At 25.5% G+C, this 16822-nt stretch overlaps 3 protein-coding genes across 5 annotated transcripts; 2 read left to right on the top strand and 1 right to left on the bottom strand.

The window, feature by feature from the left end:
- The first annotated feature begins 921 nt into the window (after positions 1-921).
- Positions 922-5988, top strand: LOC139996315 (sorting nexin-25). 3 transcript variants are annotated; one of them, XM_072020618.1, is made up of 11 exons: positions 922-1295; positions 1913-2223; positions 2412-2581; positions 2675-3069; positions 3135-3558; positions 3640-3944; positions 4031-4288; positions 4361-4494; positions 4926-5165; positions 5559-5841; positions 5915-5988. In XM_072020618.1, exons 1-11 carry the CDS (start codon positions 1074-1076, stop codon positions 5969-5971), a joined length of 2799 nt encoding a protein of 932 aa, XP_071876719.1. In that variant the 5' UTR covers positions 922-1073; the 3' UTR covers positions 5972-5988. The 3 variants fall into 3 exon arrangements, with proteins under 3 accessions (XP_071876719.1, XP_071876720.1, XP_071876721.1); XM_072020619.1 differs by having other exon boundaries at positions 4058-4288; XM_072020620.1 differs by lacking the exon at positions 5559-5841.
- Positions 5915-13864, bottom strand: L(3)80fg (dnaJ homolog subfamily C member 16 l(3)80Fg). Its single transcript, XM_072020621.1, has 12 exons — positions 13371-13864; positions 12723-12789; positions 12454-12650; positions 11817-12097; positions 11552-11742; positions 11144-11478; positions 10448-10751; positions 10206-10354; positions 9783-10007; positions 9496-9709; positions 9210-9317; positions 5915-9037 (listed from the first exon to the last, which is right to left on the bottom strand). The coding sequence occupies exons 1-12, from the start codon at positions 13622-13624 to the stop codon at positions 8912-8914; spliced, it is 2451 nt and encodes an 816-aa protein (XP_071876722.1). The 5' UTR covers positions 13625-13864; the 3' UTR covers positions 5915-8911.
- A 744-nt stretch (positions 13865-14608) lies between these two features.
- Positions 14609-16200, top strand: LOC139996318 (MICOS complex subunit Mic10). Its single transcript, XM_072020622.1, has 3 exons — positions 14609-14884; positions 14970-15017; positions 15967-16200. Exons 1-3 carry the CDS (start codon positions 14812-14814, stop codon positions 16122-16124), a joined length of 279 nt encoding a protein of 92 aa, XP_071876723.1. The 5' UTR covers positions 14609-14811; the 3' UTR covers positions 16125-16200.
- Positions 16201-16822: the final 622 nt, after the last annotated feature.

Raw genomic sequence — 16822 nt, forward strand, 5'->3', positions numbered from 1 at the left:
CTATTACGTACGCTAAACTAGGTTTATTACAACATTTTTTTACGTCTAACTTATTTATGACGAAAATATAACATGTTTAAATAGATAAAACTCGACCACTGACCAAAAATTTTTGTTAATTTTTTATACTTTTATCAAAAACAATTGTTTAAAGCATGTGCTATTTTATTATGTTAATACATATTTCATAAATGTTAGTTATAATAGAAACAAAAAATTTTGTTATTAGAAATATATATTTCTCTCTTTCCTTCTTAATATATCGTTTTATTACCTAAGAACATTTTCTCTGTCTTATATGTAAATTCAATTTAATTTGTAATTAAATATAAATTGATACGTATTACCATATACATAACGAATTATGTATTAAGTGGTGAATATTCACTTTGAATTTCGGTTCTACATAAAAGAAAAAGATTGCATTAAACTAATATATTTCAAGGCAAAAGAAATAAGATATAATGATACATTAATTATGATTAAAGAATTATACAGAAAAAGAACGTTAAAATTACATTGTTCTATATACTCATACAATTTTAAGAAGATTATTAAAATATTTGTGGAAATTTTAAATATTAAATTTCTACTTGACCTATAGAAAGTAATAATCATATATACTTCCAGTTTAAATTTTGTTTTCGCATGAAACAGATTTTATTCCACTACACTGAAATATTTCAAAGCGAAGGGATATGATGATATATTAAATATTACAAATAGAATATCACATTAAATATTACAATAGAATAGAATATAATAAATACGTTACAAATCAAATTATACAAATTTTAGAAGGAACATTCCAAAATAATGTAACTGTCAACATTTTGGTAACTTCCTAGTAACTTTTGGAACACGGATAAACAAGCGCCTGTACCTGCGCCAGTGCATGATTTGATCTGTATTTTTTTTTCACGGTATATACGACGTATTGTCTGTATTGTATTTTGCAATGGCGATATTGTTGACATGGTTCACTTCTTTTCACAGTTTATACCAGCAAGTTTATCAAATATGAAATTAAATACGTAATATTCATCAACACGTGATTACAATCACAATTCAAGATGATATGGACCGGCATTCTGTATATTCCAGCTATAATCGCACTTTTCTATTGGAATAATTTATTATGGTGCTACTTTTTTGGTTTACTAACCATATCTTGCTTCTTCTTGGGATGTTTGATTGTCATATTCATCAACATTGCTCTTTCTCTGAAACATCACACTACTGCAACAACTTCAAAAACAATTGCAGAGATGGATGCCTTTCATAATCTGTTGATGGTTTGTTTTATATTATTATCAAATTTTTCATAACGATAATTATTGAACATACATGATATTTCATTTTTATAATTAAAAAATGTTAAATTTCAATTTTTAATGACACAGAAAAAACATTCATAATCTATGTATTGTGAAAATAAAATTTCTATGTTTCTATCTATGTTAGTTTCTCGTCAAAATGTTATTTCATTTTCATTATCAATTTGTAATTTTATAGTTTGTAGATTTTGTGTAGCTTTAATCTTTTTATGTATATATTTTACTTCAGTCAGAGGCTTATGACAACTAGTCTATATTTTGTGTAATAGATTTTATTAGAGTTCATATTCCATATTTTATGATATTATTCTATCAAAATAGTTTTCTTATTTTGTAAAGTTCTGTATTTTTTATCTATGTATATTGTATTATAAAAGTATTTTTTATTATACTAAGACTTATATTTATACAAATATACATATAGATTTATTTAAAAATATCTGATTATTTTTACTTCAATGTTGATAAATTTTTTAATTGAATTTTAAAATATTATTTAAACATTATTAATTTAAATATATAAATAAATACATTGTAAATATATTAATTATTTAAAAAATTATTGATTATTTCAGAAGGGGTATGTAGCTAAAACTGAAAATACTAAGAAACATGTCAGATATCCATTGATTTTTACTCGTATGGTGGATGGAGCTTTGCAGAATTTATTGGACTTAATTTTTCAAGACTTTGTTGGTCTTTGGCTAAACGAATTGGCTTTTAATTCTGAACAAATAATTGACAATATGAAGCAAGACATATGGGGTGCAATTCAAACTCTTCATGATCGTTTATCAAAAGTGGATCATACAAAACTAGTTGTTTGTAGTATAGTAAATAAAATTACATTCCATTTTGAAAAAATTAGACTTGCTCAAACAGCTTCGTGAGTTTAACTATATTTTTTAAATTATTATATATTATTTATTATATCAATTTTTTTAATCTTATATATATATAATATATAATATAGAAATAATATATATAATATAAATAGAAGTAATATAAAAAAATAATATAGAAATTTTGCTTTGTTAAATAATTCTTTTTAAAAAGATTTTGTATTTTGTATAGAACACAAGGTGAAGATCCAGTATTTATTTTATCTACACACTTAATGTCACCTACAGCTGAACTAGACTATTTGAAGAAGGTCAGTGAATTGTATATCTTATTTTTGTTACCACCTTGTTATTCTCTTGCTCCAATGAAATATTTATTGAGAGAAATTCTTACATGCAAAAGTAAGTGTATGGAACCATTATTTAATTATGGACATATACATAATATATATTTGATCTACATTTTATGACAGTTTATCTTCTTTATTCCTTCAGTACTAAAACCAGCAATAGACTTAATAACAAATCCAGACTATATCAATCAGAAAATTTTATCATATATTGATCAACAACAACTTGCAGAAGCAATGCACAGAAAAACTTATGAGTATGCTGAATCATTTGAGGACTTCATTCGTATGATTAAAAGCTCTAAAGATCTAGAGGTTTTAAAGCATATCAGATATAATATTGTTACTGAAATTATGCAAGCTACAACAATACAAAATATTAAAAGAGCGCAAGGTTTAGATCCAGATACTAATGCATTTGGAAAGTCTGATGCCATTCAAGCTCGAAAATTGACGAGGTATATCAGTCAACTAACATATGCTAAAAATACATGTGAATGTCACATGCAATCATTAGGATGGAACGGATATCCTGTTCAGGTTATAAAATCACTTTTGTTTAATAAACAATAGTAACAATTATATTTAAGGACAATATTTTATAGGCTAGTGATGTTACTGACGCAGCAGTGGTTACAGAAGAAAGAATTTTGCCATTGCAATATATCTTAGACAATGTGATAGGTAGACGATACCTTTCTCAATTTCTCGAACAAGTTGCCAGTCAGGATTTGATTGGGTATTGGGCAGCTGTACAAGAATTACGCAATGCAGATAAATCTAATTGGCATCAATTGGGAGCTGAAATCTTTTACACTTATATAACATCTCCAACTGCTGAAATAAAAGTTGACAGAGCTATTCGTAAGAAAATGGAAAGCTTTTTGTTAGGTGATATAGGGCCAAATGTATTTTACGAAGTTCAAGACAATGTTGTTAAAATTTTGGAAGAAAAATATTATCCATCTTTTATGGTTAGTGATCAATATAAAAATATGCAAGAAGCATTGCTTAATGAAAGAGTTGATGGTTAGTATAAAAATTTCATTATAAAAATATAATTCTATTAAAAATCAAATCAGTCATCATTAATGTAAAAGTAATTTTTAGACTTAGTGGAGGACCGACAAATGGGAAATGGAACATTATCAGAAAATATATCTTTATTCGTTGGAGAACATTCAAATTATGCTCGCAGTAAATTGGACCAACTACAAGAAAAATTAAATAATAAAATGCAAGCTTTACAAGCATTAAAATCTTCGTTAAAACCAGAAAGTAAGGTTTTAAATTTTTTGGCCAAAGAAGTTGAATGGTTACAAAGTGAGAAAAAGCAATTAGAAGCACATTTAACTCATACAGAAATGTGGGCAGAACATTTGGGTCATTGGAGAGCAGAAGTGCAAAGTGCAGAAGTAAAAACGAAATTCAAGCTGTTATAATTTAAATAGAAAATGTTTTTCGTTATTCAGTTTTAACTAAAAAAATAATTGTTAAACAGGTACCAGATAATGGAGAATCTCCACAGTTTGTTTTAGTTGTCCATATGACAGAAGGTGAAGACAACACTGAAAGTATATATAGTGGTTGGATCGTACTAAGAAAATTACAAGATTTTCAAGATCTTCACAGAAAACTTCGCCAATTGTGTTCTAATGTAAAAAATTTAGATTTACCTTCACAACCTTTAAAGTTTTTTGGAAAGTCTGATAAAAATACTTTGGACAAAGCTAAAATGCAAATACAAAAATATTTAAATGTAAATTTCTTAAATGTTATTAATGTAGTAAACCATTGTTTAGATAATCTTCTTAACTGTTAACGTTCTTAGTTTGTTTTAGAAGATGAAAAATTGAATCAGAGCGAGGCTTTATATACATTCCTTAGTCCAAGTTCAGAACATTTGAAATATGCTCCTCCTTCTCCTAAAAAATCTCGATTCTCTTTATCGACATTATTTAAAACGTAGGTAGCTATATTATTTGAGACGCCTAGAACCAAAGGGATGCAAGTGACATTTTTCTGATATAAAGGAACTCGAGTTTGAAATTCAAATGTGTTACAAAAATTCCACATGAAGCCTCTATAAAAATTATATTATATTTAATTCTTAACATCAGGATCATATGCACAAATTTCCAACAAATTTCATCTTTTAGCTTATGAATTATTGAATATATGGGAAATAATATTATTTATTTAGTAGTCTAGATACTTTTATACAACGTTGGATTACTTAAATTGTTCACAACATTAAATTTAACGATTTACCTATTTCCTTTTTAAGTAAAAAATTTGAAAAATGTCACTTGCATTCCTTTAGATCGAAATTCATTTGATAATAACTGTATATTTGCTATAAAAGTTTAATTTCTTTAAATTACAACTTGTTTTAGATCTAACAACAACAGTGAATTGCGTGATAAGGAAGAGGAAGAAGATTATTCATTGCTATTAGATGATACAGATAGTGGTCGATCAGCCACGGATGGAATTTTTAATGTTAATAAAGATGCAATAGCAGAACCTCTTTATACACTTTTAGGTGAAATTTTCGATCTACGAGGAGTATTTCGATGGCTTCGACGATCGTTAATTACCTTCGTTCAAATTACCTATGGCCGAACTATAAACAGGTTTGTTTTTAGTTTTAAACGTAAACACACATTGAACAAAAGGGTAATACATTACAGAGCTAATTAAACTTATAGATGAAAGAGTTTCCTTCACTTCAAATATTTCATCAGGCTACAACACAACCAAATTTTATTTATTTTACTTTAATGATTCTTGTCATATCTCAATCAAATTCAAATTTTATATTTAAATCTATTCTTGATTAAAATGGTTATTGTGATACATTATTAGGTCAGAAAGCAGTGTTGTTATTAGAATTCTCCTTTGATCGACATTTTGGTGGTTGAAATAAAATATCAGTATCCCTTGCATTCAGTGTGCACCAAGTAAAATTAAAAAATATTTCTTTATAATGAAGGCATAAAATATAATATAATAAATATAATTATCAGGCAAATCAGAGATACTATTGCATGGGTGTTCTCAGAGCCAATGCTTCATTACTATATACAGTTGTTTACGAAATCATGGTGGCCAAATGGTCATTTAGTTTTTGAAGCAACTTTTCGTACAGACGAAGAAAAATTAAAAACGAGAGGCGAAGCACGAAGACAGTTCTTAAATAACATTCCTGATGTCTTAACAAATTTAGTAGGAGCACAAAGTGCACAACGTGGTGCAATAAAAATATTTGATTCTTTACAGAATGTGAATTTAAATAAACAATTATTTTATGTAAGTTATTCTCAAGTAAAAAAGACTAACTATGTCATGTTAATTATATTCTATTCACTTTGTCTACTTACAGGATATCTTTGAAGTTCTGATGTACGAAGTATTTCCGGAATTTAAACGAAAACAATAAACTTTGCTTAAAATTATGATTTTTTTTACGTTATTTAACTAATTATTGTATTTTACATCCTTATATATATTTTATTTAAGTCGAATAAGTATTTTATTTGTATGAAGTGGTATATGGTATATGTAAGAGTCAATAAAGTATTAAAAATCTTTATAGTAAGAAAAAATATTTTGAACTTTTGAATTTTATCTTGAAATTAAATAGTACCACAAAAAAGATTTATATTACATAGAAATAATATAAATTATTTTTTAATAATTATAATCTGTAAAATATTGCATCTGTATAAGATAAAGCTCATTATTTGCAATGGTCTTCAATATGATTTATCAAAATCTCAGCTTTTTATTTGTTCAAATGATTAATTCTGATAATATAAAATTTACAAAATATTAGTAAACTGTACAAATTGATACTGAAATATATAAATATTTATATAGGGTTTTGAATAATGACTATTGCAAAGCAAATTGATTATACTTTACAAATCAATATAATATACATATTTATTCATATATCTTTATTTTAGCATATTTTAAATATCTTTATAGAATGTATACACAATGTAAACAATTTTTTATATATAATTTTCTTCCATGCATTAAAAAATTCCGAGCATAATTTCATGAAACACGATCCATGTATATCTTAAACGTAAATTGATTCTTTTATAATAAAGTCATTAAATAAGTCATGCCATTTCAATATTTGCCATTTAAGATTCTTTTAAACACATTGATATATTTTACGGAAATATATAGTAATTTGACTAACTCCACAAAAAATATATACTTCAATAATATGTACAATTCAAAATCTCAAATATGATCAATTTTTCTCAAATTCAAATAATAATAAAAAAAACAAGAAAGGAAAGAAAGTAAAGAACAAATATTGCAGGAAAGTTAAATTTTGCGGCAATTAATTACAATTAAGTACCTAATATTTAAAGTATTAACTTAAAGAGAATTGATAAAGAAACAGCAAGAAACTATATTTATTATATTATTTTTATACAATAGTAGTAATAACTTATTTTTGATAGATTAACTTCTCCCTTGAAAAAATGAAAATTTGTTATCTTTTATTAGCTGAATTATCACTAGAAATAATTTTCGCACAGAAGGAAATTTCAATAATTCACTTAGATTAATATAATTTTATGATCAACAATTCAATAAACAAATCTTGAGATACAAAAATTAGGAAATTAAACAGTAATTTTCTGCAATTTTTTAAATTTGCATATTTTAATGTAAATCTTAATTGGATAATATCTTAAATATAAAATTGTGTAAAATGTGAAATATAAATTCATATACAACATAATATACCATAAATTGAAAAATCAAAAGAAAAAGAAAAATGAGCTATTGCTTTTTAATTTCCTAAGTACAAAAATGACATTACTTATGTGATGACTTAACATTCAAATGGAGAATGCAGTGATTTGTGTAATTATTAAAAATATAATCTAAAGATATAGATTACTTAAATGTAGCTGGAAAAGGGACTAGTTTTTATATTAATTGATATTATTGTTCTATATGAGAATATTAATCATTCTCTTTCCATGAACTATAAATTGTTTATAAAGCATGTAATTATTTATCTTTATTACTACCATAAATTTTTAACCAAAACTTACATTAATGAATTGATAAATATATGCATATTTTGGTTATCAATCTTCATAGACAAATTAAAATACATGGATAAAAAAATATATAATATAAATATTTATTCACAGAAGAAACAAAGATATATTCTTAAATATTAACATTATAAATACAAAGTCTGATAAAAAAAAAAGTGACTCTATGAACATAAATGAATATATCTTAAAATCCTATTATAAATAACATTTGCATAACAATATATATAATAAAAATGAAAAAATTTATATCAAAATGTACACAGCATTCTAAACTTTGCAATATAATATGAATATATGTAATATTATAATGACATTTGATTTTTCATTTGGGAAAGACATTGTACATAATGATACAATGCAAAATATTTTCAGATTTATCTGTCATTAATATACCAAGAACATTAAAACTTATTAAAAGCATAAAAATTAAAATATTGTCGTAAAATTTGTCATTAATATGAACAGTTTTTTTAAATTTATTTGTAATCAATATATCATCAATGTATATCAATATATCAAAAATATAAAAACTAAAGCATTCATTAAGTACATGTTTCCCAATATAATGAGGTCGAAGAGATTCAAAAATAAATTCCATAAACATTTTGTTACATATTAATAAACAGATATCCCAGTTGAAAATTATGTAAACAGGATAATTAAATGAAAATGTTTGTTTCAAAGAAATCGACATAAAATTAAAATAACTTCTATAACTAACATTTATGATATACAAGTATTTTTTATCAAACCTTGTATGTTATATGGAAAGTAGAAATTGTTATAACGTAATGGTATAAAAGTAACAATATACCATAGCGTAACATTGATATTGAAGGAAAAAAAAACAAATTATTGGCATGTTATAAATATATATAAATATACAGTATCTAGTATTTAAACATGTAATATAAATACTGTTATGTCTTTAATGGCATCGACTAGAATTACTTTAAAAATATTATTAAAAATGACGAGAATTTTTATTACTCATGAAAATTGATGAAAATAATGTAATTCTAAACCTGTAAGAACTTTATGGACTATTATAACAATTTATAAAATTCTTTTTTACAGAAATCGCATGTAAATTAATAAATAATACCTTCATGTACATATAATGAATATGTCTTAATTTTACATGAAATTAAATATGTATTTGGGATGTATTTCCCTTTAAATTGTATAGGACTTTTAAATGACACATGATATTGTTGACTAGTTGGATCCCTTTTTCTATTGCAAGAAGTATACACGTTACCAAAATGTATACCAATCTCCATTTACTTGGCAGTGAACTCGGGCCAATAATTTACATAATAACGATGTGTTAAACCTTCAAATAGCCTATCCAGCCACATTGGTAAACCATCCAAAAGATTGTCCTGGCATAAAACATTATTTCCACCCTGTAATATAAAAGTTTGTAAATACAAAGAACAGTTCAATTTATAGAATATAAATAATGTGAGAATTTTTTGAAAGAGAAATTGATTTTAATATCATATATTTTTAAATATTACTATATTATATTAATTATCGCAGCTCAGCAATAGGAGATGTGAGATATAAAAAGCATACCTCTTCTTCAGAAGCATCAGATTCATTGGAACTATTAAAACCTATAAATGCGCCAGCTTCTGCATCATCTGTTCTTCGAGTTAACTGCTTTGTCATTCGTTCTATTCTCTATACATGAAAATATACATGTATATAAAAATTATCATTTTTGTACACTTAATAAATACATGATTTAAAATATTGGATTGGCAACTAAGTGATTTTGTCATTACCACCTAATGACAAAATCCGTAATCACTTAGTTGCCAACCCAATAGTTATATATACATATATAAAACATATATACCTTAGAACCTTTGCCTTTAGTACATTCTGGATGTTTGGCATGGTACATACAAAAATATTTACGATGCCCATTTAGAGACAATACAGTGCCAACACAATTCTTGGCATTTATGTTTAGTTCTTTTTGTTCTGGCAAGGTGAGAGATAACAGTTTTTTATACCACTCTAACCCTCTTTCGAGAGACAAATGTCCAAACATAAGAGTTTTATTTTTCCTGTAATAATACCAATTACTTTTTATTTTTATATTACAATTATAATATATTTTTATTAATATGTTGAATTTACCTATAAGGCCACACAGCTTTATGAAAAGCTGGTAATAATTTTAGTCTACTTTGAACGTCGACTAATAATATAATGGTTCTACAACCTGGTTTTAATAGCCGAACTAAACCATTGTATTTCTCTGCTCGCAATTCGTGTAATCGCAATTGTGGCTGTGACGGCGTTGGTTTATTATTATCCTTACATTGAGCACGTTCAGCTTGAATACCTGCTTCCTCTAATTTTCTGTATGATTTTAAAAACCAATATAATCAAATGGATTTTATTTTCAATATTATTTTAAAGAATTGAAACTAATATAAAGATTCAAAACGAAATTTATATAAATTAAATATAAAATGAGAATGATCTTGAAATATAAAAAATCGAAATTTTGAATCTTCTAAACTAAGTAAAACATCATTTTAACGTGATGTTACTTACGCTAGATATGACATCCCATACCCCGCAGCACCAATTAACATTAAAGTAGCAATTACTGATACTAAAGGCAATATTTGCTCCTTAGTAAGACTATCAGAAATATAATCTACAGCCAATAATGCTTTTCCAATAAGTTTGTCTACAGTACCCTGTACAAAATTACATTTAAAATTAATTTTAAACTGTGATGTAAGATAGGAGGTTAATCTTGGTCTCTTTTGAACAAAAACTAGAATACATACCTGTGCATGTTCATCTGCTAGTTCTCCTACAACTGCGGCATATGGCAAAGCTTCCGATGCACGTAATAATCTTTGTATGGTTTGTTCTAAGTTGCGACGTGTTTCATTCCACTGAGTTTCATCTTGAGCAGCTTCAATCCAACCAGTAGGTAACCATTCATATTTCAAATGATTCGCGTCCCTTCTCCAAATAATGACAATATGTAATAAAGGTTCTAAAGGACTACCTTCTCCTGTTGATAATGCTGATACAAATTCTGGTTGTGTATCCTTAAATACGTACGTATATCGTACCCTTTCAGTACTGCAAATTAAATATTGTGAAATAAAATAATCGTAGTATATTGAAATTATTTCAGAAAAAATTGTGTGTATAATTTTATAATTTATTGTTTATTAGTTAATACATTTGAAAGTTTACATTTAAAACTTTCTTCTCTAGTAATTTTGTATAAATTGAGTAATATAAATATCTATAATTTCAAATTTATTGAAGTAGTTAAATCACATAACGCATTATGTGCATATTAAATAAGTAAATATTGGTGAGTTATAAGTCATAATAAATCATAATAAAAAAATATTAATCAAATCATTCATGATAGAAAATAGTAAAATCATTACATAATAAATGCGATTTAACCTATAATAAGAATGAAATATTTTAAAATTCACATATATTTGAAGCATTGTTACCTGTAAGATGATTCTAAAGCTGCTTGTCTAAATTTATGCCTAGCTAAATCATGAAGAGGACTATTTTGTTGTGATATTAAAACTGCACATAATCGTTTTTGAGGTCTTAACCACTCAGGTGGACAAACTGAGTCTAGCATTGCTTGATTTGAAAGTCTTGGTAGAGCAAGGAATTTATTATTTGAAATAACATTGTGCATTGTGTCACTTGATATATCTTTCATACTGACAGATGCCATAGGTTTCTCGGAATTTTCATTAAATAATAATAAAGTATCCAAATCCACAGAAATTTTATATTTCATTACAATAAGTTCAGTATCTAGTTTTCCCGTCTGCAAAGAAAATTGTAATTAAAATAACTGAAAAATTACATAATTCAATAAGTCAAGTAAAAATAAAGTGTACCTGGACAAAACCAAATGCAACACGGTCTCTATAATAAAATGCAATGAATAGATATCGTAATCTCACAGATTCTTTCTTATCAAATATTAAAGCTCGAATTCGATTATCTATCCATCCTGAGAGAAAATTATCTACATTATTTTTATTTATATTAGGTATTAATTTATATGGAAATTTGTTTCGTAAGAAGTCTGTAAAAGAAATAAACAATTTAATTCTATCACATTACAGAGTAGAAATATGAAGTACATTATATAATACATACCAACAATCTTTTGGATACTAAAAAGAGATTCTTTATATACACTTGTACGGCCATCTATTGTAACAACAAGACATGGTAGCGAATGAATTCCTAGTTTCCTTGCTAAAGCAGACTCTTTTTCAGCATGTGCAGTTGCTAAACCAAGACCCAGTGGTTCTAACTCATCAATCAAACGTCGCCATGTTGGTTCTACTTGTAAACATGCAAAACACCAGTCCGAATAAAATAATATCAGATAAGGTGTACGTAAAGTTTTTGGTACTATTACATTTTCAAATGATCTGCAAAAATCATTCATATTTAAAATATTTATAATATAATAATACAAACAAACATAGTATTGATTTGCTCAGAAAGTTCATAGTGTTTTTGAAATTGGAATCTGGTTATAAAACATATAAATAGTAAAATATATAATATTGGATTAAAATAGATATTTCTAGCTGAACATTAAATGCAATTACTAAGAATACTTCTAATAAATGGCAAAATATCATTATGAAAATATATAGATTGCTTAATAAAATTTTTATTCTGTTACCATGAAATCTTTTTAAATTTTGTTATTGCTTCCCAAACAATACAATACAAACCACATATATATGTATTAAACACTTTTTAACAGAATGATACAAACCGATATGTGATGCTCATCTTATAGAAAAGTGAAATGTCTCGATTTTGATAATGAAATTTGAAGTTTCTGACAAATAGTTCTTCCAATGGATCAAAGACATTGTTAAAGTGACTATTGTCTCTTCGTTGCCTAGAAATACTTTCTTCTGTAATTCCATGATTATCAAATTTCCTTCTTCTTTCTGGATCTGTTAAAATCTAGAAACAAGAAAATTTCTAGTGAAAGGAGATGATAAATTACGTTATATTTTTTATTACTATTAATTTTACCTCATAAGCTTTGGTAATTTCCACAAATTTGTTTTCTGCACCTGGGTGATTGGTTTTATCTGGATGCCTAAGGAAATAAATTTTATTTCGAAAAATAAATTCAATTCATTGTATTCACACTGTAATCCAAAATACAGAAATAAGAAATCATTTGAAATTATCTCTCTCTGCTTTTTGATCAGATATCACTCATTTGCTACAATAATGACATAAATCAAAATTTAGTCTTCGAGTCATTAATATATAAGAAACAGTTGTGTTGTTTTAAGGATGAATGTGAATTTATTAAACTGGATGAGAATATTATAATATTTTTATACAAATTGATCAGCTTATTACAACAATCTGTGATTTTAATACAATGTTCTTATAAAATTATAACGATTCAAGACATTCAAACTTGTTTTCCCCAAATTTTTTATTTTTGAGTTATTTTATATTGTTGCAGCAAATGAACGATATACTTAAATAATTGGCATACTTTAGTACAATGTCAATGAAGTCTATAATTCTAAATATAAAATAGCTTATTTTTGTTAATAGCAAACACCTTCAGTATATTCAAATGGTTTCTAAAATATAAAAAAATAAGAGTGAATATTAATCTTCATAAAATAATAATGAAATAATAGAGAATCCTATACGTACCATTCTTTGACAAGATTTTTGTACGCTTTTCTAATTTCTTGTAAGGTCGCACGTTTGTGAACACCTAATATTTTATACGGATTTCCCAATGACTCACTTGCGCTAACCGTCGACAATAGGTGGGTTGTTACGATAAAAATCACAATAAAAAATGAGAACCTCATTAATAATTCTATATTAATCGCTTTCCTATTACTATTATTTGATCGTTTGGCTACTGACTCAGAGGTTCTTAAAAAATTAATCGATAACATTATTTGTGACGCAGTTTTAACATGAATGTATATCTAGTTGATTTACAGCACTTAACATCGAGTCTGCATCGATTAAAACTATCCTTTCTTCGTCTTACAATATTTAACGAACATGTTCAAATCACGAATTTTTTTCTTATCTTTGCACCGGAAACTCTGTCATTGCAATTTTATAGTGATGTTTCTCGACAACCATGTTGTCAAATGGAATATACACAGTGGATACTAAATCTTAGGCTTAGAATGCTCTAGTAGGATAGGATAGAATCGATTACGAGATGGCGTTAAAATACATTTTTAATTTTCACTTTTTCTATGTTTATCTTCTCTTATATCTTAAAAAGTAAAACAAAAGTTCAAGAAGTATTTTTATTATATTATTTAGATGATAGACATATTACTTAGATAGAAACTGTTCCTCATACAAATTAGAGTACGAAGAAATTTATTTTACTAAATTATGTCTTCACATTCTAGTATCTTGTAATTTACTCTTATGTTAAATTAAAACTACATTTCCATGTGTTATTTGTTCTCATTGAAAGGAATTAATAATAAATTAGAAAAAAATAATTATATATTTTTGGTTAAATAAAATATTAATTAATCTTATTATGCTATTTTATTGCATATAAAATTATGTTTATGATGGACACTGTATTTAGTGATATTTTGTTACTAAAAAATATAATAAATTATCAAACTATCTAGTGATTTATTTTTAAATCTAATAACTAAAGCTCCGTTGGCGCCACTTTCTCTCTCTTTTAAAAATTTATAAAAATAGATCAGGCAGTTTCCAATTAAATTACCCAGTTTATAGAACAAATCGATTACTTGTCGTCAAAGAAAACACATTTCAAATCTAGCGAATGTGTGCAATTATGAGGAAATATTTTCTGTCATGACTTATACCAAAATATAACAGCATATACATATTCCGTATATTCCTACATACTCCGTTGTTTGAACGAGATGTGAACTACTTAATTATATTGGTTTCGTCGTCTTCTATCGTATCACACGTTCATATGTATTATTGAGAAAAATATAAAAGAAATACTGAATCCCTATAATATTAATTTTTACGAATAAATCGATGTCTCAACATTACTATTTTTCGATGGTCATAGATTGTGACGTGTGACATAACATCTAATATTATAGATCTACTTTAATATAGAAAAATGGCTACTTGGGCTGAAGATGAAATCGGACGAAAATGGGATCGGTGTTTTACTGACGCTATATTTAAGTTTGGTAATTATGATTCAATAATCGACTCTTACTGGACATTAATAAAAGATCAAATGTATTTATTATAATAATAACGACATCTTCATAGGAGGAGGAATTCTACTTGGAGGAGTATTCTCCCTATTTTTTTTCAAACGTAAGTCTTAAATCACTTAATACATTTTTTTAACAAAAGAATCCTCACATATTTTCTAATATTAATAAAAATTTACATTTAATATTATAATGAATTTAATTTGTTTTTGTTCAAATGAATACGTAACTTTTGGAAGTTAACTTCAAATCTTGACTGAAAAATACAAGTAATATAATATTATACATTCAATTTCATATAATTTTACATTTTTACACAAGTATTTCTCTCGCTTTCAAATTTTAGGTAATGAAAGTTGTTTCGTTACATACATGATATAGGTTAGGTTCTACGATATTTCGAATTTGAAATCTAATAAGATATTATTATTAGATATCTGTTAACTTATTAATTAGACAGTTTAATATTATGTTGTTCAGAAAATTCGTAATGAAAATTAAGAAAGATTTAATTAGAAGTAGACTTTTTACTATCTACAACATCACAAATCTTTATTGAAAAATTATTTGTCGTTTTTTTGTAGTAAATTTCAAATTCACTAAGCTTTCAGTTTAAGAAATTCAAATAGCTTTTACAGGCTTCTGAAGTATTTAATTTTTTATCTATATCTTTCGAATAAGTTTTGTAAAAATGACAAAGTAATAATGAAACAATATTGTACTTCTGTAAATGAGGTAGATAAAGATAAATATTTCAGCTACTTCTTGGATATACGAAATTTAACATTTTTTACAGAAAAAAAGTATGAATTATTAATGAATATTCATTGTCTCTCCTTTATTCTCTTTAGTGCCCAACTAAGAACAGTATTTGTTTGAAAATTTCATTTAATAGAAGAAAAGAAAACTACAAACTTTTTGAACAATTCAATAATCTAAAAATCTCATGGTTTAATCATATATATCATTATTATGTATTTATTATTAATATTTTAAGAAATATATGAATATGTATGTATTACAAAATAATATAAATATTAATTTTCTTTTAGGAAGAAAGTGGCCTATTATAACTGGCGGAGGCTTTGGATTAGGTATGGCATATGCTAATTGTCAAGAAGATTTGAATTCCACAATAAGAGGACAAAAATCCAGGGAATGTAATAAGCCAGATAAAGAAAAACCAGCTGAAGAGAAGAAAAGTTCTTAGCAAGCTTCCTATGAAAAAAATTGTTATGCTGTTACCAGACAACATACAATATACCAATGAACTAGTTGAACTTGTATTATAGTGTCATACAAAATAAACTCTTTCATAACTTTAAATTAACATAATTTAAAAATGTGAAATATACATATTTATTATTTACTTTACTATCATTAGCATTTAAAAATAAATATTCAAATGATTATAAATAAAATATTTATTTTGTATATTCGGTATTTTTAATGTTTTTAATATATCAATTATTTTTATAAAGAAAAATCGAAACATGTTAGAACTATAAAAATAGTTACGAAACAATAATTTATGATATCAATGATATTTTGCCATACAAAGTTAAATATATAAAATTCAATTTATATCATTCATAAAAATCATTTTTGTTTCCAAACGTTATTTTATAAAGACTATGCTTTTTGTGTAGTGCAGTACTTGTTAAATATTGAAAATATATATTATAAAATATTTATTAGTAAAAGTTAATTTTGCAATGCTTATTTTAAAATGTTCTGTAACTATATAATACATTGATACTGTTTATAGTATTGTATTAATATTTATATATAATTATGTAATTTGAGCAAATATGCAAATTTTATTTATGAAATTGTTAAATTATTGAGTTCAGGTAGAATAAGAAATAAAACTTTTTTTTATCATAATTAAATATTCTCATACCTACA

This window comes from Bombus fervidus, chromosome 17 (genome assembly GCF_041682495.2).
Source record: "Bombus fervidus isolate BK054 chromosome 17, iyBomFerv1, whole genome shotgun sequence".
Taxonomy (NCBI): Eukaryota; Metazoa; Arthropoda; class Insecta; order Hymenoptera; family Apidae; genus Bombus; species Bombus fervidus.

Coding starts and splice junctions, on each gene's coding strand:
- LOC139996315 (XM_072020618.1), top strand. CDS start 1,074: ATGATATGGACCGGCATTCTGTATATTCCAGCTATAATCGCACTTTTC. Junction 3,559..3,639: donor GCTTAATGAAAGAGTTGATG/GTTAGTATAAAA, acceptor AGTAATTTTTAG/ACTTAGTGGAGGACCGACAA. Junction 3,945..4,030: donor CAGAAGTGCAAAGTGCAGAA/GTAAAAACGAAA, acceptor ATTGTTAAACAG/GTACCAGATAATGGAGAATC.
- LOC139996318 (XM_072020622.1), top strand. CDS start 14,812: ATGGCTACTTGGGCTGAAGATGAAATCGGACGAAAATGGGATCGGTGT. Junction 14,885..14,969: donor TGACGCTATATTTAAGTTTG/GTAATTATGATT, acceptor ACATCTTCATAG/GAGGAGGAATTCTACTTGGA. Junction 15,018..15,966: donor CTCCCTATTTTTTTTCAAAC/GTAAGTCTTAAA, acceptor ATTTTCTTTTAG/GAAGAAAGTGGCCTATTATA.